This window comes from Hypomesus transpacificus, chromosome 23, assembly GCF_021917145.1.
Source record: "Hypomesus transpacificus isolate Combined female chromosome 23, fHypTra1, whole genome shotgun sequence".
Lineage (NCBI taxonomy): Eukaryota > Metazoa > Chordata > Actinopteri > Osmeriformes > Osmeridae > Hypomesus > Hypomesus transpacificus.
This window is the reverse complement of record NC_061082.1, coordinates 15209576-15234977: the sequence shown is the minus strand read 5'-3', so window position 1 is coordinate 15234977 and position 25402 is coordinate 15209576. Positions and strand designations below refer to the sequence as shown.

General features: G+C 41.5%; 2 protein-coding genes across 2 annotated transcripts in view; one reads left to right on the top strand and one right to left on the bottom strand.

Moving 5' to 3' along the window:
- si:ch211-218d20.15 overlaps positions 1-25402 on the bottom strand; it is a 57439-nt gene that overhangs the window by 18907 nt on the left and 13130 nt on the right. The window lies entirely within an intron of this gene.
- Positions 228-25136, top strand: ccdc93 (coiled-coil domain containing 93). The gene is made up of 23 exons (XM_047046339.1): positions 228-340; positions 645-758; positions 850-944; positions 1223-1334; positions 1449-1547; positions 4220-4276; positions 4428-4528; positions 5009-5045; positions 7724-7822; positions 8033-8083; positions 8173-8259; positions 8649-8765; positions 8893-8955; positions 9075-9148; positions 9294-9375; positions 19404-19478; positions 19594-19665; positions 19755-19863; positions 19999-20081; positions 20169-20206; positions 20312-20396; positions 21363-21476; positions 24406-25136. The coding sequence occupies exons 1-23, from the start codon at positions 230-232 to the stop codon at positions 24460-24462; spliced, it is 1932 nt and encodes a 643-aa protein (XP_046902295.1). The 5' UTR covers positions 228-229; the 3' UTR covers positions 24463-25136.

Here is a 25402-nt window from a genome sequence, read left to right as displayed (position 1 = left end):
TTCAGAATTCAAATTACTAGACAAAAAATTATATCCTGAGAAAAGTGGATTTTGAGGGGTATAGCTCCATAGACCTCCATTCATTCTGCACTCGACCGTTAGCGCCCTCATATGGAACTTGAGTGGAACTGCAACCAGTTCAGAACCCGGAAGTTTCCCGAGAGTGGGAGTTCTCTCTTTATTAGACATTCTCTGCTAAAACCTTGCTTTAGTCTGACATCACTGCCATATGCTTCCAATCACATGGCATGCAGTTATGGCGGCCACATCGGTTTTCCAAAGAGCAAGAACAGGTTCAAAAATAGGAGCTCAATATGACCAAGAAGGCCACCTTATTCCGGTAACATTGTTGACACGCTGTGAAATGTTGTTTCTTGCTGTTTCTGCTATGGTAAAAACACAGTATTTTCGAGGTAAACTGACTGGGCGTCTAAAATGTGCTGGTAGCTAGCTAGTTAGCAACAGGAAGCAGCCTTATTGGCCGGTTAACTAGTAGACAGGTAGTGCTACGTAGTACGAGTAGCTGGCTAGCGTTGTTAGCTAAAGTTGCAAAGCCAAAGGGTGATTTTGCCTAAAATTTTGCCTGGGTCCGGCTATTAAATAATTAGCTAACTGTAACCTCTCAACAAAACGGTTGCTTGCAGGTTGAGACAAGGGACGACGAGGAACAGATTTTGAAGCTTACAGAAATCCTGGAGCTTCTGCTGGCTGCTGGATACTTTCGAGCCCGAATCAAAGGATTGTCCCCTTTCGATAAGGTACTTAGGGATCTTGCCTTAAAATTCACAACTTTTGCCTCACGCTAGAAACTGGATAATTTCAAAGGGCAAAATCAATATTCGTCTTTAGGTGGTTGGGGGGATGACCTGGTGTATTACAACATGTAATTTCGACATTGATGTGGACCTGCTGTTCCAAGAGAATTCAACCATTGGCCAGAAAATGTAAGTTGAAGCAGACTACTGTACAATTATCTGTGATATCTATCTAATTTCTCTAAAATGTAGCAAGTCCCCATGACAGAATATCCCCAAATTGAATGTGCTCCTTGTTGGTTGAGCATTCCATGCAATTCAGGGTTAGCTGGGTTACCATTTCTGTGGTATAATATATTTATATTTTATTATAACTAACTGTATGTATGGGAAATTAATATGCACAACCACTTGAACATCATAACTATATTGTTATATCTCCCAAAATGGTGTTTATGTTTGTACAGAGCACTCACAGAAAAAATAGTGTCTGTTCTGCCCAAAATGAAATGCCCCCATCGTCTTGAGCCCCACCAGATTCAGGGACTGGATTTCATCCACATATTTCCAGTAATACAGGTGTGTATTGCTAAAAGTATGCAGCAGTTATTTTACATGCTCCTCACACACACACTGCAGTGAAAAGTAATGTATATGTTGCAGATTTGTGATCCATTGTCTTGTTTTTATCAGTGGCTTGTGAAGATGGCTATAGAGACCAGAGAGGAAATGGGAGACTATGTGCGAGCCTACTCCATCTGTCAGTTTCAGAAGACCCACAAGTTTCCTGAGGTAGATAGTTTTTTAATTTGTATTTTTCTAACAAAACTTCATCAAAAGTTTTATAGCTTTAGAACAGTGTTTCCCAACCAGGGTGCCGTCTGATGAGAACAGGGGTGCCGTGTAAAAGTCCTTCAACCAGTAGCGGACTGGCCATCGGGATCACCGGGAGAATTCAAATAATCTTCACTAGACAAAGTTTTACCAATTGAAAAACGGCTATGTTTATTTAAGCTTAAAAAACTATTTTGCGCTCAAATTAAGGCCAAGAATGTTAACTCGCGCGACATAAGCACTCGCATGAACTGTCAAACTCCCTAAGTTGCATAACATCAAACACAGAATGTGGATGCATTGGCAGGGCAGCTGTGGTGGCGTTAGTGATGGGCAAATCGAGGCTTTTCGAAACACCGAGACAATTGAAACATTGGAGTCGGGGCCTTTGAAACGCTCAACCTTTACTTCTGCTCGACATCTGCTGGCAGCTACGAGTATGGCATAATTCACCCTAGTGAAGACTTATAGTCTTACAGCTAATTCCACATTGTGTTCTTAAAATGGAACTGAACTGATTTATGAAGTACGGCTTATATAATTATTAAAATAAAATCACAACTTTATCTGACAACTAAAAGAGCAAAATGTTCCATTTGTTAATAAAAACGTTTTAAACTTTACTATTTAACTACTGGGCGTGGCCATCTTTGAATCGTCATGTCTGTGACGTCACGAGAATGGTTAAGTATTGTGACTGCCGGCTGCTAGCAGTCATCAAGATAGACATTGATAGATTTTCAGGGAGAACAGAGGTATAAATGGCTTAAACGAACCAGCTAAAACAAGGTAGAAAGTAGGATCTTACTGGCTGGTTGTACAAACAAATTTTACAAGACAGAAGGCATTCACTATCATGTCCTACCCAAGCGGCAACCGGTTTTATGAAAATGGCTTGTAGCTATACAGCGCCAAAGCCCGCCAGTTGCCCCTGGATTCAGCGTTTGCAGGGATCACTTTACAGAAGTGGATTATATTTATAAACCTGTTAAATACGCTAACGTTAATACACACACTGGCGTTTTTGACATAGCTACGCTAGCTAGCTCTAGCTCCTAAATTCACATCTGATTGTAGCCAAAGCTAGCTCCGTTACGTAACGTTTCCTACACTGTAGTTTGTTTAACCTAGCAGCGAACAAGTTATCAACTCAACCAGTGAGCATGTTTCACACAACTTGAAGGGGCTAGGAGTAACTGAAACTTAAGCTACCAGCTATGTGTAGGGCACTCCAAACTTATTGTCAGATGCACAGAACAACACAGGGTCAGACCGAGCATAGGTTACACCTATGATAAGTTAACATAAAAGGTATTTCTCCTCACACAGCATGGGAAAGAGCCTGTGCTCAATGATGAACGATCATTTTGGTGGACCACCAACACCCAGGTCATGCAGGTCTGCCTCTTTGATCAGATCAATTCTGTCTGTTGGCATTGTCTGCAGTTACGACAAGTAGCTAGCTACAAGTACACCACTCAACTTGTCAGTGTTAACTATATTTATATCTTCCGACAAAAACACATATTCTGCATCATATGGGACAACTGCGGTCCTGCGGGTACATAATTACGTATCGGTTCAAAAGCATATGCCATAGGATGAACAGGGATAGGTATTATGGGTCGATTTTCTTCCATTTTTCCAAACTCTCACGAATCTCTCAGCCAAAGTCTCACGCATTCAAAACCTTTGGCTTTGCCGCCTCATTTTATACCCCGACATGTCAGTCTCTTTGGCAAGGACGAGACAGGTTTCGTTTAAGATCACGTCACAAACACTTTGACACGAGACCGAAAGTGTTTTTAAAACCCTGCTCGAAACGTTGATCCGATGCAGTGAGTGTTGAATGTGTCGGGACAGTATCGACACCGTAGTACCGAGTGGACCATCACTCGGTGGCGTTACTCCCAGTCCGTCCCTGCCTTCAACAATTTTTCTTTGTAGCTGGATGAGTCGACTGACATTAGTGGGCACGCACGCTCAGCTCCTGGCAAATGTTCGATTCCTAGATGGTGACAGCATTAGAGAAATGTTTTTATTCTGTAAATCAATGCCTGACAAAACAACGGGAGAAGAAATATATTGTGTGACAACAGTATCTTGAACAGGGTGGGGTTGAATTGGAAGGACTGTCACAGTTTATGTACTGATGGGGCCGCTGCCATGACTGGGAGTATGAAAGGCTTCATTAGCAGAGTCAGAGCGCAAAACCCACATGTGAAAGCCACTCACTGCTTTTTACATAAGGAGGCACTGGTAGCAAAAACGCTCCCGAAGGAACTCTGATGTACTGGACAGAGCAGTAGATATAGTTAACTTCATCAAGGCACGCCCACTTCAGAGCCGTCTATTTTTGATTTTAATGCGAGGAAATGGGAGAGGAACATCAGAGCTGGCATCGATGGCTATCACGCGGCAAGGTTTTGGCACGACTCTACAAACTGAGGGAAGAGTTAAAAACGTTCCTCAATCAGGAGAATTCCGGATAAGCAGAGTGAAGTCCTTTTCATTTGGGGGGGGGGACACACACACAAAATGTTGAAACTTTTTTAAGGGTGCCATGACTGAAAAAAGTTTGGGAAACACTGCTTTAGAACATCAAATGAACAGTCCTCCCCTTTTTGTAGGATGAAGACTTCCTGCATAGGAAAAACCAGGCTGTCAAGGCTGTACTGGATGTCATTGTAAGTAACTCCATTAAATATAAGATGCATGTTTTTGAGATGGCTCTAGCTACTGGCTGTGGAACTAACCTTCAGCTCATCTTATTTTAGATTCTGATTTTTTGTTGTTGTTGAGAAACTCAGAAACTTAATTTTCTTCTGGGATTTCCAGGAAGTGTACAAGCCCCAGAGGAAGTACAAGAGACAAGCAGAGGCAGGAGAATTGCTGGAGGAGCAGTCCAAAGTTCACTCAACTCTGTTAGAGTATGGGAGGTATGCACACTTTCTGTCCTCCACGTCTCCACAATTTGCATTATCTGTTTATATTTTGCATAAATTCTCTAGGTTCCTATTTTGCATTGGAGAGTTCAATTAGTTACCCTCTGTCTGTTTTGCTCAGCTAATTTAACAATCACCTTAATATTGCTACTCCATATCTTTCCATAAATTCCATCCCTGTGTAAGACTGTCAGGTTTACTCCTGTAAGGATGGTGTGTGTGTGTGTGTGTTGTGTAGTTTTCTGCAAGAAGTGGTATTCAAATGAATGTGTAAGCAAGGTTGGATATGATTTAGTAAAATGCATGGCAAATTTCCTGCTGTTTTGCTGCTCTGTATTGTATCCTTGCCTATGTTCAGATCTCGAATTTGGGTGTCGCTTTCAAGTGTACAATTACATTGACATGCATACAAGTAATGCCATCACTGTTGAACATTACAAAATATTTCATTTGACAAATCCTTATTTTTTTCAGACGCTATGGATTCAGCAAGCAGTCAAAAGAAGACAAGGTGAATGCCACATATGTAGTGTCAGGTTAAATAGATGTTTTGTCATTATGCTTGGTTGTTTTAATTACTAGTGTCAATAACCACAGACTCTGACAGTTAATTACTGGGGTAGAAAATGTTGATCACTTAAGCCTTTTAATTATTTTGGGGGTTTCACTTAGCTTGGGTGCCAGCCGAACCTAGCCCCGCCCACAAAAAAAATTGGTCGGGAAGTACTGTCTGGAGTTGCTCGGTCGGGGAAAAACTATACCTAAACAAGAACTGTTTGTACCAATCAAATGGTCAGGGCGGGCTTTATATGATGATGGACAGATGATCAACAGTAACATAATCAACCACGTCACCAAATAGCGCTTGGGTTGAATTAGTTTTTGAGAAGTGAACAAACTGTTCCAAGAGACAGAACCCCCGCAAAGCAGCTGGGCCGGACTCTGTCTCTCCAGGCACCCTCAAGAACTGCACTGACCAGCTGTCTCCGGTGTTTACCTACATCTTTAACACCTCCCTGGAGACATGCCATGTGCCAGCCTGTCTCAAATCCTCCACCATCATCCCTGTGCCCAAAAAGCCCAGGCCAACTGGACATAATGACTACAGACCCGTCGCCCTGACCTCTGTGGTAATGAAGTCTTTTGAGCGCCTGGTGCTGGCACACCTTAAATCCATCACTGACCCTCTACTGGACCCCCTGCAGTTTGCCTACAGAGCCAACAGGTCTGTGGACGATGCAGTTAATTTGGCCCTCCACCTACAGCACCTGGACTCCCCAGCATCCTACGCCAGGATCCTGTTTGTGGACTTCAGCTCTGCCTTCAACACCATCATCCCCGCTCTGCTTCAGGACAAGCTCTCCCAGCTGAACGTGCCTGATTCCACCTGCATGTGGATCACAGACTTACTGTCTGACAGGAAGCAGTGCGTTAAGCTGGGAACACAAGTCTCTGATTCCCGGTCCATCAGCACTGGATCTCCCCAGGGCTGCGTCCTTTCCCCTCTGCTCTTCTCCCTGTACACCAACAGCTGCACCTCCATCCGTCCGTCAAACTCCTGAAGTTTGCGGACGACACCACCCTCATTGGGCTCATCTCTGGTGGAGACGAGTCCGACTATAGGTGGGAAGCGGACAACCTGGTGACCTGGTGCAGGCAGAACAACCTAGAGCTCAATGCTCTCAAGACAGTGGAGAAGGAAGACTTCAGGAAGAAGACAGCCCCACTCACCCCCATCACCCTGTGTGACTCCCCAGTCAACACTGTGGAGTCCTTCCGCTTCCTGGGCACTATCCTCTCCCAGGACCTCAAGTGGGAACTGAACATCAGTTCCCTCACCAAGAAAGCACAACAGAGGATGTACTTCCTGCGGCAGCTGAAGAAATTCAACCTGCCAAAGACAATGATGGTGCACTTCTACACAGCCATCATTGAGTCTATCCTCACCTCCTCCATCACCATCTGGTACGCTGCTGCCACTGCCAAGGACAAGAGCAGGCTGCAGCGTATCATCCGCACTGCAGAGAAGGTGATTGGCTGCAATCTGCCTTCCCTTGAGGACCTGCACACCTCGAGGACCCTGAGACGAGCGAAGAAGATTGTGGCGGACTCCTCCCACCCTGGTCACTCCCTGTTTCAAACACTCCCCTCTGGCAGAAGGCTGCGGTCCATCAGGACCAAAACCTCACGCCACACAAACAGTTTCTTCCCTTCCGCTGTTGGCCTCCTCAACAAGGCCAAGAGCTCACACTGACTCTAATGACTTCATGTCTTAAAACTTTTTACTTTTGCACTACATTCAATTCCTGTAATATTTGTATTTTATATTGTAATTTGTCAACTTATATTTTATTTTATGCCCACTTTTATTCTATTTTAGTGTATTCCACTTATTACTGCTAGTTTTAGTATAGTTAGACCACATATTTAAATTTAAGATTCCTATATATTTATTGTATGCACCTTCCTGCCAAAGCAAATGCCCATTCTGATTCTGATTTTCAACAAACATACCTCGTTGCTCTGATTGGTTGTAGGTCTATCGAATTGAGCGAAGAAGCATTTTCTTCGGGGTTCAGTTGAAACACGCCCCATACTCACAGCCCAACTGAGCGGTATCAGACTCATATTCTGAATAGAATTATGAGTATGACAACATCAGGCTAGGTTTCACTAGAGTCCGTAGTTAATTAAAATAAAGTCCAATCTGTTTGATCTGAGGTATATAGTATTTCCTTTATTATTTGTGTTGCGTGTCATATTATGGAAATGAAGTAAAAATGATCTTTATCTCTATCTTTCTCCCTCTTACTGAATACAGTCTCAAAAATGACGTTAACACTGTCTAGTAGGCTTGCCTTACTGTTGTATTGCTTACTGCTGCTGGAAGCTCTAAAACCTTAGCGCAGATTGCGACTTTTAAGGTCAAGCTGTTAAACAACAATTTAATGATTTCACAGCCTTGTTTTTAAAATTTACCTTGGTAGCCAATTTTTCAGAGAGCACTCTCTGTGTTGTTATACTATTATACTCTTGTACTAATGGATAAAGGAATGATTTGTTTTGTAATTAATAGTTTTGGGAGTGAACTTATATCCCAAGCTTCAATCAGTGGAATATTCTCTAAAAAAGACTAGATAACAGGATTGAACTGGGAGACAAGATGTTAATGAGCCTTCTATTTTCCAGGCAAATGAGCAGAAGGCTTTATTGGTTCGGGGCTCTCAGGCCTTGCCGCCAGGAATGATGGAGGTGTCGGAGGATGAGGATCTGCAGGCGGCAGAGGAGGTGAGTTCTCAAGACACCTGTATAAATATTGTCATAGCACTTTTGCTGTTGGAGATTATTCGTGTTTTGTCTGCACAACAGTTCAATCTAAAATATAACTGTGTTATTAATACTCCATTATTAATACTTAATTGCAGAATCTGCAATTCTACCATAAATTGTTGGAACATTAGTCATGATTTAACTGACTGTCTTCCTCATCCTTCATAGCTGTGCATCAAAAACTTGATGACCAACATGGCTGCCATGGCAGCTGAAGAGGTAAAAATACAGTATAGTTTTTTTATATTATTTTTGTTTTACCGATATATTAGGATATTTGAGATGGTTGTTAATCTGATTTTCCACAGGGGAGGCTAACAGCTAGTGCAGTGGGCCAGATAGTGGGTCTGCAGTCTGAGGAGATTAAGCAGATAGCATTGGAGTATGCTGAAAGGGTGAGCATCTAAAGCTATCACTCACTGCGTTTACATGATGGTATCAATTCGAATCTAGCTTTATTCGGATAATGCTCATTTTTGGGGCAACTGCTATTATCCGAATATATATGGCAGTGAATAAACCGAATCACAGTACAATACGTGGCGCTGTTTTCATTACAACTAGCGGTGATACAGCCCTTTCCGTTTGACCTCTTCACCACTACCAACAACAACAACATAAACATCACGAGAAAAAAAACGAACAGAGAGCAAAGTGAAGCTACATCCCTCTACATTTCGTGCATGATGACAATAGGAGTACTGCAAATGCAATTGGCGCTATTGGCTCCCGTTGTCGGGCCGGCTCCCGTTATTGTAATGTAACTGTTTTCACCTGTTCCTAGCAATCTGAGCTATCAGCAGAGGACCATTCAGAGTGGTTTGGACCTCTGCAACAACACCGCCGCATGGTGGCCTCTTTGAACAAACAGATCATGCAGAAGACCAAACAACTGGAGGAAGTAAGAACTCACAGTATTGGTATACAGTTACCCTTAACGTCCCCTTAATTACACTTTTTGAGATATAATTTTACAGTGTACTTCTTTGACAGTCAGAATTTCCTTTGTGTGCGGTCTGGTTTTTTAGTTGCAGGCCAAGCATTTAGAGGTAAAAACCGGATGTGAAGAGGCCAAGAGCAAACTAATGGAGGTAAGGTGTTTCAACAGCATGTTCAAGAAGAACTACCTTCCCTACCACCCTGTAATTGACATAATATAAGTTGTAGTCAAACGATTGAACTTTCCATATTTTACCTCATGTGTTCATAGGCTACAGAGCATTCAGAAAGACTGGAGAAAGAACTGAGTGCTCTGAAGGAGATGGAGGCTCAGGCTGACACAGGGTGAGTGTTGCGTCCTTTCATATTGTGTTGCGTCCTTTCATATTGTGTTGCTAATGTAAGTCTTAAAACATCATATACTCACATCAGTTAAAGTTGAATGTGTCACAGTGGCATGTTTTGTTTTTTTGTTTTCGTTTTGGCCCAGGCTATTGGATAAACTGAAAGCTTTGGTTGCCATGAATGAAAATCTGAAACACCAAGAGCAGGAGTTCCGTACACATTGTAGAGTGAGTATTTGTACTATCCAACAATACACGTTTCACTTAATACACAGGAGGCATGGACCGGTTACCGGTTTCAAGGTGAAACCTGTGGTATGAGCTGTTTTTTGTCTTGTCAAAAACGTAAAGTGCAGGAATCCTTCAGGTTTTACGCAGCGGAGAATGTATCCCTCCGGTTGGTGCGAGCAAGCAGTCAGTCACCACCAGGTGTATAGAAGAGCCGAAGGATGTGCACCCCTGGGACCAGGGGCGTTGTTAGACCCTTTTTACTGGGGCACGTGCCCCAGTATAAATCTGCTGTGCCCCAGTAAAATCTAAAGTTTGAGTTTGAACAATTTACTTTATTAGTCAGTGCATGAATTTAGATTTAGAAAAAAAAACGCAGTATCCCAATCAACGCTTGTAAAATCTAAGCAATTTACCTAAAACACAAACCAATGCACGCAGAATTCCACGTCAGTGCGCTCTTCTGAGCTTGCCAAATAGCCACTGCAGCATGCACACAGACGTCAAGGTGTCGGACTTGGTCAGAATTGAGGTAGGCTAAGAAAAGGCAAAACAAAAGAACGTTTGTAAATGATAGGCCTACCGATCATCTTATTTTGACAAAAACATAACCATATTACATGAAGCTCAAAAAAACTGTATTTGTGCTCAAATGAATGCGAAAAGTATGTGCACGCTCGCATTAACCAATGACGTCCCGGCCAAAGCTGATTTCAAACTTGCGTCCCTGAACTGTTTTATAGTGCAGGGGTTTTCAACTGGTTTTGTCCCAGGGACAACCATTCTTACTAGAAAGTAATCCGCGGCCCACTGCCTACGTGTGTGTGTGCGTGCCTACGTGTGTGTGTGTGTGCGTGCGTGCGTGCAGATAGAAGGAAGTTTTAACATTTGGTTTTCCATGTTGCTTTTATTTAAAAACCTCAAACAAATCTAGATATATCTACTTAAAAACCTCAACTAATATAAATAGAATCTGAAAAATTGAAATATGTGTATGTGAGATTCTGAACACTAATAAAATATATATATAAAAAAAAAACTAAAACAAATCTAGAAAAATCTTTGTAGCGTATTTATATATATTTTTTAATCAGTGGTGGACTGATCAACATAGGCTCGTGTCGCGGACCCCCTGCAATGTCCCCGTAGACCACCAGGGGGCCGCAGACCCGCGGTTGAAAACCCCTGGTATAGTGGGTTAAGCAAGGCGTTTCTATAGCGTAGTAGTGCGTTGTGCACTGCAAGCTTGAAAAAAAAAAAAAAAAAAAGGGATATGAATAGGGGCCTGTGCCCCGGTAGATTTTATGTCTAACAACACCCCTGCCTGGAACTTTTCCCTGCTGTATGGGTATTTTTGATTACCGAAAACATTCAGATGGCCACGAGTGAAGGAAATGCAACTTGTAAGACGTGTTTTAGTGTGGTTGCTAGAGGAGGCAATACGTTTGATATCCCATATACGGGAGCAACACCCATCACCAGAGACATAGATAAAGAGTTGCATTGTATCCCACACATAGACAAATTTGTGGCGGTTCGCCACAGAATCACAGGGATGCAAACAGGCGCCTCCCGCTTTTTTCACGTCAGTTTGGGTGACTTGCGTGAATCGTGCAGATCCAAAGAGTTTTTTTTTTAAGGGGGGGGGTCTGGTTATAATTCCACCAACAGTAATTCTGGATTGCTTCCACCCAACAAGTAAATAGGAAATAAGCAAATCCCCAGTAGTTTATGCGCGCAGGCGTGAACCAGTAGTGTTTCTTCCTGCTGCGTATCTTTTACTGTCTACGGTGGGTACTCAATAAACGGACTCCGGTCCGGATCCGGACCGCAATACCTAGACACAATTCATTTGTGCGTGATTTTGTGCTATAGCCTATATTTTTTTTCCTACTAGATGTGCTTTATATCTTCCGTGTCCAATCTAAAGCTCCAATCAGGACCTATAATAACTGTAATCACCATGACAACTCACTCACTCAACGTTAGCCGCAACCTCTGTGGGTAACGCGGGTGTGTGTCATTCGCAACAACGCAGGCTAATCGATTTGCTAACGGTAGCTAGCCTACCTGTTTCTTCCTCAGCAAAAATCATGGCGTGACAAAACCCAACAAAAAGTAGATTCTGAAAATCACAAATTTCAGACAGAATGGACTGACAAGTACGCATTTGTGTTGCCGGTGGGGAGCACAAAACCGATGTGTTTAATCTGCAATGAGACGGTTGCGCTTGTCAAAAGTGGTAGAGCTAACGTCAAAACGTCACTATGACACAAAGCATAGACACTGAACAAAAGGACACCCAGAACTCTGATCTATGGGAAAAAGATGGCCAGGGGTACGGGCACTGTGCGTAAACATAAGTCAATTTTGAATGGGAGTCAATGGGAGATAAGGGCCAGAAAAATAAACCATGGTCCGTTCCGGACCCTGGACTGAATGGAAATTTGGTGAGTGGACCTTTTGAGTTTCTAATTGAGTACCCCTGTTTTAGGGGAAACCGAGCTTCCTTTGCAGTCTTAAAGAAATCTCCTACTGTCATGGATTTTATTAGGAAGGTGACCAAGGCATACACAGCTTGTGGCAAGTAGAACAAACTACCTCTCAAAAGTAAGAATGTACAGGCCTTGTCCTCCATTGATCTTGTGGTGAGGGGCCATTCCCAGGCTGTTACTTAGCTGAAGGAGTTGGCTAGGATCATCAACATTTAGTGCCCTTAGAGGTGGCCAGGAAGAATAGGAAGAAGGAGTAAAACCAGAAGAAGTGCTACATAATTTAATAAGAGTTTGTCTCGGAATTAAAAATGAAATTGAATATTACAAATGAGTGTTGGTGTATTTTGATGTTCAGAATGTAATTTTACTCTGTGCATATAGGGGTGGGCCAGGGATGTCAGGGGGTTGGTGGCAATGTAGGTATGGATATTTGCCACAGGGCAAGGGCTTCAATTACCTCTCTCTTTTTGACCATACATATGTTTGCATCCCTGGAATCAACACCGGCTACCACATATTGCATTTCGTAAAAACATTTTTTTAAACATTATTTAGGTAAAAACACGCAGCGTATTCGTTAAATTGCATTTCCTTTCCCTAATCTCCCTCCGTCTCTCTCACTCACGCGTCTTTCTCACATACACACACAGTCACTACGTCAGCACACGTTAGCAACAATGCATACGCCGTTATACCCCCCCCCCCCCCCCCCCCCCCCCCCCAAATAGATTTCTAATCTGTGGGAAACACTGAGTTGCGACACTTCCATTGTAGTCGAATGCGGAAGTAAAGCGTGTCATGTGCGACCTATAGTTCCAAACATTGTATATTTCCAACGTTCAACCCCATTAATTTCAGTGTTTCCGAAGTAAGTTAGCTGTTAAATTGATGAAATTACTGATTTTTTTTATATTTCAACACATAAGTGCACCTCTTATTAATTGTTATTAGTACATTTACATTCAGTCATTTAGCAGACGCTTTTATCCAAAGAGACTTACAAGAGAGCTTTACAAAAATTGCATAGGTCAATGATCATAAAATCATTGCGGGTAGCCAAAACATGAAGCATACATTATGAAAAAGCAAATAAGTGCCAATGGGTGGAACCAGAAGAGCATGTAGTTCAACTAATTTCAATTAAACAACATGATCCTTGAAAGTGCCCGAGTGTACCAGGAGGAAGCAAGCAACAATAATATAATTCACAGCAACTACAAGCAGTTAAATCTGTTACAACTAACCAACAAGTGCAGCGAGTCCCTCAGTAAGTGTCAGTGTTCCCAGAAGAGATAAACTAACATCTGGACCAACAAATCTTTAAGTACCGTTGTACTTCCGGAACAAGTGCGTCTTTAGCCTTTTCTTGAAGGTGGAGAGACAGTATCTCTGATGGAGGTGGGGAGATGATTCCACCATTGGGGGGGCCAGACAGGAGAAGAGCTTGGGTTGTGAGCGGGCGCTCTTGAGAGGTGGGACCACCAGACGGTTGTCGGAAGTAGACCGTAGGTGGCGGGTGGGGATGTAAGGCTGGACGAGAGACTGTATGTAGTCAGGTGCAGTCCTGTTCACTGCTCGGAAGCTCAGTACCAGGTTCTTGAATCTGATGCGGGCCGTGATGGGAGATGAAGAGTGGGCTAACATTGGAGCGTCTGGGTAGGTTGAATATCAGGCAGGCTGCTGTATTCTGGATCTTCTGGAGAGGGTGGTTTGCGCATGCTGGGAAACCGGCGAGAAGCAAGTTGCAGTAGTCCAACTTTGAGAGGACAAGTGCTTGGACTAGCTTCTGGGTGGAATGCTCGGACAGGTATCTCCTGATCTTCCGGATGTTGTAGAGGGTGAATCTACACGACCGGGAGACTGCAGCATTGTGGGCTGTGAGGGTGAGTTTGTCATCCATGGTAACCCCGAGGTTCCTGGCAGAGGATGAATGGGTCAGCGTTGCAGATCCCAGTAGTATTTTATATAGCCAACTTTAGTTAAAGTTTATCGTAAGATAATAGCTTGTTAGATTTTAAATGCAGTTAGAGTTGGACTGTAGGTCTAGTATCTAACGTAAGCTACTATAGCTAGCTAGAGAGCATGTGTATCATAACCAGAAGTCAGTTGGTTTATAGTCTGTCAAATTAGTTCTAGTTAATGGCGTTCGTTGGTATACAAAGGTAGTCTTCTCTTATTAGCCTGGTACATCTGATTAGATCTAGCAACAATGAATTTCAGATTAAGGGGTCCCCAATCGTCTCTCAACGCTCGTCAGGAATTTCAGGTCCGCTCGCTCATCTCAGTGTTTCCCACAGATTAGAAAGCAATTTGTGGCGGGGGTGGGGGGGGGTAGTCTTCTCTTATTAGCCTGGTACATCTGATTAGATCTAGCAACAATGAATTTCAGATTAAGGGGTCCCCAATCGTCTCTCAACGCTCGTCAGGAATTTCAGGTCCGCTCGCTCATCTCGATGTTTCCCACAGATTAGAAAGCAATTTGTGGCGGGGGAGGGGGGGGGGGGGGGGTGTCATTCGTTACACAGACCGTTACACATAGCTTTAATAGGAAAAAAAAAAGTTATGTTGGATGCTGTCCTCTCCTACTCTTTCTTCAATGCCTAACGACTCTTTCCCTGACCCTGTTTTTATGCTTGAGCAGCACTGGTTGAAGCCTGAAAATATTTTAACCATTTCTGCATATATGCAGGTAGCAACGTTAGTGCTAAATAACTATTTAGCTGGTCGGCTCCATGACGACGGGTAAGTAGGGCTTGTGAGACTGCTCCAAAAGAACGATGGGGAACCCACTTGTCTAACAGATTGAGACATGTTTGTAGGTACCTAGCGAAAAGTTACCTAAACTTTCCTTTCCTGATTGGTTGGTTTTCAGCGAGTGAAGCTGCAGAGCAGAAACGCAACACGGACAACAGCACTCACTAAAACACGAAGGTGGAGACTGAGACTTGAAATAAAAAAACGTGCAAATACATTTATTGTATCTACACAACACTGTTTTTGACAGATTGACTAAATATCATCTGAAATGATAGTTGTTTCCACTTCTTTTGTCAAAGAAAACTGGATCGACTTAGGTGGGTAAAACTTTACAGCTTAGCATCAACCAAACTAAATCATGATTCAACTCAGCTTCAGGTACTGTAGCTAGGTATCTTGCTGAAAAATTACCTGACAAAGATCTGGACAAACATGCTTCGTGAATTGTAGATTTACACGTAACACAGGTTATTTATTAGAATGAAACAGTCAGGAACATCCAATAACGCGTTAGCCCCATTGCCAATAAACTAAATCGTCACACATTCTACCCATGCTCTTGCGTTAGCAAGCTAAACTAGTTTACATGACTACAGTACGGTGGCCCTGAAGTGCAAAACACACCCCTTAATATGAGTACATCCCTCAAATGAAAACACTCCCCCCCCGAATACGAGTCAACTCCCCCGAAATCGGATGACTTGTTCACCTCCCCCCAATACAAAAACACGCCCCCGAAATGGAAAACGACATTAAATTAACTCAAACACATTTCATTAACTCTGAATGGAAAGGGTAGGTACTACACTTAAGCGCTGATTGGATGCAGCATGCTAACTAACAAAAAATGAAAAATTGATCGACAGAAGTACAAAATGCAATAGCCTGACAGAGTTACGTGCACCAGGACATTTATTTGGGTATTGAAGCATGTAGCATCGAGGCTACTTATGCAAAAGCATAAATTGCGTGTTAAACATAAACATCGATAGCCAAACAACTAGTCCACCTAACTCTGTCATTATCATGAACTTGATCGTTTTGGTTGGAAGGAAAGAGGAAACATTTGTGTTAACAATTCAGAGTCATAGATGAGTAGTCATCTACTCTTTATTTTAATCAGGGTCATTCCTATGAAATAATCTCAGATATGCTGTTAACGTTTCACAATATTAAAATAAGTAGCCTATGCGCACGCTAAAAACGCAGTTGAAGGAAGCAGGACTTTTCAGAAGAAAAAACGAATAGTCCACTACAGAAGAACGAAATGCAACAATGACAGAGTAACGTGGACCAGGATAGTTGTTTGGCTATCGATTTTTACATTTAACACAAAATACTTTTGCATAAATAGCCTACTATTTGCTACATTCTTCGATAGCCAAACAAATGTCCTGGTGTACGTAACTCTGCCAGGCTATTGCATTTTGTACTTCTGTCAATCAATTTCTTATTTCTTGTTAGTTAGCCTAATGCATCCAATCAGCGCTGAAGTGTAGTACCTACCCTTTCCATTCACAGTTAATGTAATGTGTTTTTGAGTTAATTTAATGTTGTTTTCTTTTTGGGGGAGTGTGTTTCTGTATTGTGGGGAGGTGAACAAGTCATCCGATTTGGGGGGAGTTGACTCGTATTCGGGGGGAGTGTTTTCATTTGGGGGATGTACTCACATTAGGGGGGGTGTTTTGCACTTCAGGGCCACCGTACTACAGTCTAGGTGTTTTCGCCATCTAGCTGTTCTTGCATTCCTTGCAAATCAGTGTTAATAAAAAGCAGATGAGCTAGAGTCTTACTAGCATTGACTCGACGGGCATGGTTGATGTATACCGTAGCTTTAGTGTAGACGATCCCTGTGCAGTTCGACCCTCAATTACACATTTGCTCGAACCATTTCACCAAGGACGGTTTTGAAAACCTTGGACAATGTAAGCAGGATTTGCTATGAAGCTGTTGCTGAAAAGAGGTGCGTTCTGACCTTATGTTCATCACAACTGCAACAGTTATTAGCAATGCTAACGTATCCTGTATCTTGCACCTGCCTTTCTCCAGTTCTTTCAAATAAATAATCTAGACAGGTGTTAGCAATATGCAAGACTGCTATTTGTTTTCTGGCTATTTTTTTGGAAGCTTCCCTTCCAATGCCGACTACAGCTAGTCTAACTACAGTCATTTGCTAAGTAAGGTACGCTATGTAGATGTGTTTTGAAACGTATTTAGCATTCTACTTATACAGGAGACGTTAGCATTGCTAATAGGCTACTGTTAGCGACAAAATCATACTTACAGCTTGCATTTGTTATGAGCATACGGTCGGAACAGCACTTCTTTTCAGCAACAGCGGCTTAGCAAATCCTTCGTCTTTGGTGAAATGGTCCGAGCAAAGTAATAATTTAGTGTCGTACTTTATAGGAATCTTCCCATAGATGAACATCAGCCCATGCCTGTCGAGTGTCTGGTTCCTTGGGAAGTTATAAAAAGTGTCAGCATTCCCAGTACAGCCTGGAACACTGGATTTACGATGGTCCATTTTCAATATACTTTAAAAACGTGTTGTTCGCGTGGAAGTACACAGAGCAGCGCGCAGCTAAACTAGTGTCTGACCAGAGGGCGGGTCAATTTACATTTTGGAGCGTGTCAAAGTTGATGCTGCACGTCACCACTTGCATTGACGTCACAACTTGCACTGTTTCAAAAGCTAGAGTTTGCAAGTTGCAGTTTCAAAAAGTGAAATTTTGATAGGAAAGAGGTTTCAATGGACTTTGAGGTTCACTGTGTCTTTTACACACCAAACTGTCATTTTTCAACTATGACAAGGCAAAATCGGTTTTGCAATCAATCACCCCTAATAAGATGGTGAGAGATAGGGGAGAGAGATAAATGGAGGAAGAAAGAAAGGGAGAAAGAAAGATCAAATGTATGTATAACCTGTATCAACACTCATCTCAGTAAATGTCACCTAGGCCAGACAATTCTGCCACTTACATCCTTAGTATAACAATTGTCCTCATTAGGCTACAGTATGGTAACTAGCATAGCCATTTCTAGCTCTGCTTCCCAATATTGCTGCCTAGTAGGGATGGGCATTCGACTAAATTGTCTTAATCGATCGTCGGGAGAATTAACGATCGATTTTCGATTAATCATTAAAAAAATTATATTAAAATTCACTATTTATAGGCTATATTAAAATGCAGTGAAAATAGAAAAAACACAGCGTGTTTCCGCATAGAGATCTGTAGCTGTTACAAGAAAAACAACTATTTCTGTAACTCCTAGAAGCGGAGCCGACAGCTAGAAGCCTGTGCTCAAACACAACTGACCCTCGTTTTTTTCCGGCTAATTAACAAAGCTTCATAAAAACCTTGGCCCTCAACAATACTTAAGGGCAGCATATCCATCTCGATGGACTTGGCAGATCCGTTGGGTAATTTTCTCTGCTCGTTGTGCATCGCAGCTCCTCCGTGCTAGCACCGAGAGCAGGATGCACCGCCACTAACCAGGGTCGGATGTAGGCGACGTTCTTCAAGTGGTACATCATTTGAGTCGTGGAGGAGTTGTATTTATACTCAGATTTGCTGTGTTGGCAGTGAACAAAGTAATTTTTTTGGTCAATATGGTCTCACGCTACACTTCGCCGTGACCTCTTCATGTTTACTTTTGAAATACATGGAAACTCGCCGGTAACTAGGCATGTGGCGTTTTTTTTCCAAACATTGGCTTAATTTGGTAATATGTTTAATTGCTGCCACATAGCGAAATCCATTGCATTCCTTCAAGACTCACACTACGCAACAGAACACGCATTTGTTTTATCGATGAACAAATAATGTCATCGACTAAATTCTTAATGATCGATAATCGATCGTCGATTAATTATGCCCATCCCTACTGCCTAGTGTTATAAGTTAATGTAATACATAAATGTTAATAAAGTATCAGACATATACATGATACAACACACCAGTAACCAATTGATATTATGTGTTAATATACTGGAAATGTCAGTAAATCGAGATGGTGCTGCTGTCTGTCCCGGCGAAAACCATTCAAACAGGTTGACAGCAGTGGGTTTTTTGGAACTACAGTGAGCTACTTGAACCACGGGATGATGTGTCGGCAAGATCAAAGAGTGTCGTAACTCTATTTCAATGGCTCTGTCCATCACTATTCGCAAAATTAAAGATAACTGTGTCTGAAATTGAACATTTTAAATGAACATTTGTAACAAGTTGAGAGAGTTGGCGTGTTTAGAACTGGTGGAATAAACTTTGAACAGTACTATTGGCATGCTACCGACTGAGGCAGGTAACTAGCTAGCATCAGCTAATTTCCCGTTACGTTACACCAGAGCCATAGAAAAATATCTTTCTGGGGAAGAGCAGATTTGCCTACTACAGGTCTCTCAAACGCACACATTTCAACCATTTCTCACGCTGAGAAGCACAGATTTCTGCAGAGTTGATAGTTGTCTCGAGTTATACAGAGTTAAAAACCAGACAATATGATGGTAATCTCACGCCAAACATTTGATAAAACTTGAGATCCCTGCTACTACATTTCTGCGAAATGGCATAACATATATTGTGTTCAACAAAAATATTTTTGAGCTGTAATTGCAATCTGTGAAACCGTGGAATTTTTTCTCAAGGTTATCATACCGTCAAAATCCGATACCGGCCCAAGCTTAGTGCACAACCCTTTTCCTTATAAAATAGCTACAAGGTCATTTAATCTTCACATTTAAAGCTACTGTAAGCTTTACTCTTGTTTGTCTAGGAGGAGATGGTTCGTCTGCAGCAGAACATAGAAAACTTGAAGATAGAGTCTGGAGACAACACAGAGGAGGAGAAGGTAGCTTACATAAACTTGTCCTCGCATGTCCAGTTTACACACGTGTGCCAATATGTTAAGTCACTCTCTCTAGCTCTCACTTCTGTCATGTTCTCTCTCTCTATCTCTCTCTAAGGAGAGGAGTTTGCTGTTTGACAAGCAGCACAGTATGGACAGAGAAAAGCTACAGAAGATTCGGTTACTGATGGTAAAGGCTGTTGATGACAGTTATGATATATTAATTTGTACATACAAAGTAGGCAATAGCTAAATACTGGATGTGCTCGTCTACCATAGGCACGAAAGAACCGTGAGATTGCCATCCTGCACAGGAAGATAGATGAGGTGCCGTGCCGGGCAGAGCTGACTCAGTATCAGAAAAGATTCATTGAGCTGTATGGTCAAGGTGGGTTTTATTAACTTCATCAAACATTTGATCAATGTTCAATAACATGTTCCAAAATATGTGAACTTTATTCTGTTCTCCCAAATAAGACTCAGCCAGGTTATGTTTTTGGTAATTTTGTTTTCCCCTTTGCAGTTTCAGCCACACACAAAGAGACCAAGCAGTTCTTCACCCTTTACAACACTCTGGATGATAAGAAGGTTTACCTAGAGAAGGAGGTAAGAGAGGGGAGGAGACAAGATCCATCCTGTTAGGTTTAGGCTTGAGGAAAAGGTTTTGCTACTTTATTATCTATTTTCCCATAGGTGAATTTGCTGAACTCCATCTATGACAACTTTCAACAGTGAGTATTAACCAGATCTTCATTCAGATTCTTTAATGAGATTATAGGAGGTATTGCTAAATCAGTATATTTCCTGTATGATCTGTGGTCTGCTGTCTTGCTTAGGGCTATGGCATCTTCGGGGGCTAAAGAGCAGTTCCTAAGACAGATGGAACAGATAGTCGATGGAATCAAACAAAACCGCATTAAGGTATGGAACCATTAATGCTCTTGTCAATACTTTGTAAATATAAAGCTTTCATCTATGTTGAATTCCTATGATGATCTAACATTGTCTTCAGAACCTTTTTATACCTAATATTTCTGAAGTGGGTTTAAAATATGCCAGACTTATTCATGTTACAGCCTACAACTTTATGTAAAATCATTCAGCACATACAGTATGTAGCCAACTGAGAAGTTGTGCTAAATTAGACATACATTGCCTATTATTAGGGGTGTAACAACAAGGCTGTAGCCATGGTGTCAACATCACGGGGGACAATTTTATTTTATTTGTATAACTGTCGTAGCGTAGCACATTTATATTTTTATATCAATATATTGGGGGGGGGGGGGGGGGGGACATTTTGACCAGATTTGAATATTGGGGGATGTGTCCCTCCCAATATATATTATGATTACGGCCTTTAGGAACAATATATCGCAATACAAAAATGTTACAATATTTATCGTAGAGTTACGGCAATATTTTTACAATATGACGTCCGTTTGATCCTATTGGTTGAGCGACCAGCACGCGACCTACTCTGCGTCATGCGTGCATTCATAGCATTCACAGAAATAGCTTGAACTGAGTTAACTAAATTGTATGTGCAACAAAGAATTTGTGAAAATGTTTAATGTTTTGGAAATGAATCTGTTAATTGAATTTCTGTTTCATTTAAAAATGTTGTTCAAAATATTGTGATGCGTATTGTATCGTACACCCAGTATTATGATACATATTGTATCATGAGCTGAGCGTATTGTTACAACCCTACTTATTATAGTTAGAAATTAACACTTACTTCTGAGCTTAACCAGAATGGGTAATATATGAATGCTTATCCAGAATGGGAAAAATACATGTTAGGAAATGCTCATTAATTATACATTTACATGCATGCAATGTTGATGTTAGATCTGGCTATTGTATTTGTGTTGCTGTACCTAGATGGAAAAGAAGAAACAGGAGAACAAGATGAGGAGAGACCAGCTGAATGATGAATACCTGGAGCTGCTCGATAAACAGAGGCTCTACTTCAAAACTGTGAAGGACTTCAAAGAGGTTCATACAGTAGTGTTTTATTGTGACTATGGTTGTGTTTGCACTTTAGATACTAGGGCAGAGGTCTTCAACCCTGGTCCTCAGGGACCCCCTGTCCTGCACGATTTAGATGTTTCCCTGCTCCAACACACCTGATTTAAAAGAATGGGTCATTATCTAGTTAGGCAGACGCCTGTTAACGACCATTCATTTGAATCAGGTGTGTTGGAGCAGGGAAACATCTGAAACATGCAGGACAGGGGGTCCCTGAGGACCAGGGTTGAAAACCTCTCTACTAGGGAATGCAGTATTATAAGTTCAAGATATTTGTCATTGAGTGGAAAGCTGTCTCGTGGATGCATAGTAGTATCCAAGCTCCCACCCCTCGCTCCTCGGCTTGAGGCAAAGGCCCCAATGGATCTTGGTGGAATTGCATTTCTGATTAGGTACCCGGCTTGTCCCAGTTATTTTATTCTATTGACTCAAGTTAAAACTACAGGGTTTGTACAAGGTGTTTTTACAGTGCTTGAAGTACTTGAATTAGATTTTTTGAAATGTAGGTCCTGGAAAACCCTTGAAAACAGTCATATTAATGACGAGGTACTTTAAAAGTGCTTGAATTATTTAAAAACAATATATATGAATTTACAAATTAATTTTGAAGTGTTCATAAAAACATAAATACAGTATTTTTGCTAAAAAATTAACGCCTCAGCCCATCCCCTCCTGCTAATTTATTTAAAGCACCATCCGTTTTTTCTGGCATTCTTTGGTTTGCGTTATAGCATATGATCATGTTCTCAATAATTTAAGTGTTTTTCAAGCACGATAAGAGCCAAAGTAGAATTCAACAATTCGGTTCTGAAGAAGCGCTGTCTGAAGCGGCATTCTTTCTACAAAAACCAGACTCAAACACCGAGAGAAAAGCCGCTTCCTCTCAGCCATTGCTCGCCAGTACTGTATTGATTAGGCCTACTTGAGGACGAAACAGAAAATGGTCAAAATGACCATTTTGGCGAGTATCCTCGTAAGCAGTCTTTTAATGAGTTTCAAAGTCTTAAATGAAGGTGAAGAGCTGGAGGAGAACTGGATTTGTGTCAGATCCGCAACATGTCAGGTCTTAAAGAGCCAGCCGTCTAATAAACCCACTGCTGTCCGTCTCATTAATGTTAATCAAAGAACAAAAGAAAGAGAAAATCACTCGCTGCTCTTGATCGAATAACATATGTAGCTATAATAAGGATTAATTTAAAGTAAATAAAGTATAAGTTTGATAAATGAGATCTCTGATTGTAGTCCTTGAAAACCTCCAAAATAGTGCTTGAAAAGTCTTTGAAAGTACTGGAATTCCATTATACAGTATCTGTACGAACCCTGAAACTATCCCCCCTTCCCCCCAAAACATTATGTACTCGAACCTGGCTCAAACTAATAACTTTAGATATTAAATATTTGTTTTTTGCTGAGTTTGAAACTAGGGGTGGAACGGTACACTAAAGTCACGGTTCGGTTCACACCGCGGTTCAGACATCACGGTTCGGTACGAGTTCAGTACAATGGAGGGACAAGCAAATCAAAAATGCAGAAGCAGGGCTCCAGACTAACTACTGTACATGCAAGTCTTAGCTAAATGTCTTAAATGTATGATGCGCTTGTCGATCAGTTCTCCTACACCATGACACGATAGGCTACTTGCTGAGCAACAGCGGAAACAGGCAGGGATACAGTAGCAACAACGCTAGTGCTAAATAAGTATTAAGACATGTTCGTAGTCTAGGTATAGCAAAAAATAGCCTAACTTTACTAGACTTTTAGCTGCGGTACTAATGCTGAGGGCTTGCTGATATCGCTTTCTTACTAGAAGGTGCATTAGTCATTTATTAAGCAGACTCTCTTATCCAGATTGTTGTATCTATGAGTCGTTGCTAACGTGTGCTGTTGTTGTGCACACCCAATAAATTCCACATTTGTAAGTCGCACATGCGCGAGTACGAGTAAAACATTCTCGCACTGTCTCAAAAAACTGTTTGGAGCACTGAGAACTTGAAGCCAATTTGTTTTAATGTGTATGTCTCAGGCTGTATTACTTACAGTCTCTCCCCTGAGCTAGCTGCAACAGCATGTGTAAAGTAGTAAACAGTAAGTACCCCACATAATCTCCAGACTCCATATGTAACTTGTAAGGTTTTGGTGAGTTATATCAGATATCAATCTGTGGGGGGTTTGTCCAAATTACTTAGATGTGTGAATAACCTTGGGCACTTCCTGAAAACATTGCTGCAGACTATAATATGGCTGGCGCAAGAGCTGTGTAAAGTGAAGGCTCTCCAGGCACACGACAACTGTAGTCCAGAAAGCATGGAAACTAATGCAAAAGGAACAAAATATATCTCAACATATCTCTCCAAACCACGATTACAGCAGAAAAAGTCTAAACCATACAAGGCCGTGACTACTGCAGCTGGCGGGGCGTGTGCGTGCGTCATACAGATAAACATTTTCCGTAAGATTGTTACGAAAATTAATTTCAATAAAAATAACATTTAAACATAAAACATCATCAATGTTGTTAAATATCATCGAGTGTATCATCACACCCCTATTAGCTGCCTTCGGGCCTTTTGCACCAAGACGGTGGGTCACAATGACCCGAAGACAGCACAAGGGTTTTAAGGATTTACTGGTTAGGACAATTGCATTGACAACATAGATGGAAATAGTCGTTGAAGAAAAGTGACCGACAATAGTTAGAGTAGATATAGAGTGCACACACATTGTATTTGTTATTACATGGTAAAACAACACTGTTTCTTAAAATGTTACTGTCAATGACCTGTATTGATTGAATTTGACTATAAGCTGGTTTTTATTCATTAAGCAATTGTCATGAATTTAAGAAAATATGTTTGATTAATAGTAATAGTCACGATTGCTATGTTTTTGTCTACAGGAGTGTCGTAAGAATGAGATGCTGCTGTCCAAGCTTAGAGGCAAGGGTGCCTCATAGCCCAGACTGGCCTATACACTGCCTAGAAATCCAATTCTTGTGTATACCGACAGAAATATGGTAAACTGTGTTCATCTATTTATAACGGCCATTAATTATCTGTAGACATTGGAGACTGTTTTCATTGCTTTGTTCTGATTATTGTCTCGAGCCTTTTGGCATGACTGATTTTACTTGTGGCAGGGCAAGAGAGGTCACAATGTACTGTATAAGGACTCTGGTCCTACTGACACCTGGAATATTCTATTGCCTACTGCATTCACTTGTGCACAGCCCTAGTGGCTTGAACCATTGATGTAGCACATAACATTGCTACTCCATCAGTTGACCTTGTGGAAGGCTCTGTCCTGTTAGGATGTGAATGAACCATTTTATCATTTCATGTAAGTATCGCATCAGACATCTTTTGTGCAAAGAAATAATTGGTTTGTGTTACAAAATGTCTAATGTACTTGTTAAGATGAGCAATGTCAGGTTTATATGATTAATTAAGATTAATATTCCAATATAGCGATGAACTCACCTCTTTGTGAAAAATTGTTATTTGTCTACTGTAATTATGGCATGCTTTATTGCACAGAAATAATCTTTACCAGAATGTATTAAATCATTATAAAGTTATTGTATTATCTGTAACTGTCACTATTCATTAAACACAGTACTGAATTTTTGAACTTTGACATTATCATTTCAATTAGTTGTATTTATAAGAATATACAGGCTACCTCTAAAGAAAGCTTATTCAGCCTTCATTGTATAAACAAGAGGCTTCAGTGCGCCATCTGGAATGCACTGCAAGTATCAGATATTTTCCCCAGTTACTGATCTGTTACGGCGGATCGAGGGCTGGCTTGCCACTCTCAAAACAGAGACTTTCTCACTGGCTCTGCGAGGCTATTGGTCTCGCGTACGAGTCTATGAGATGTCCCGTGCCACCTGG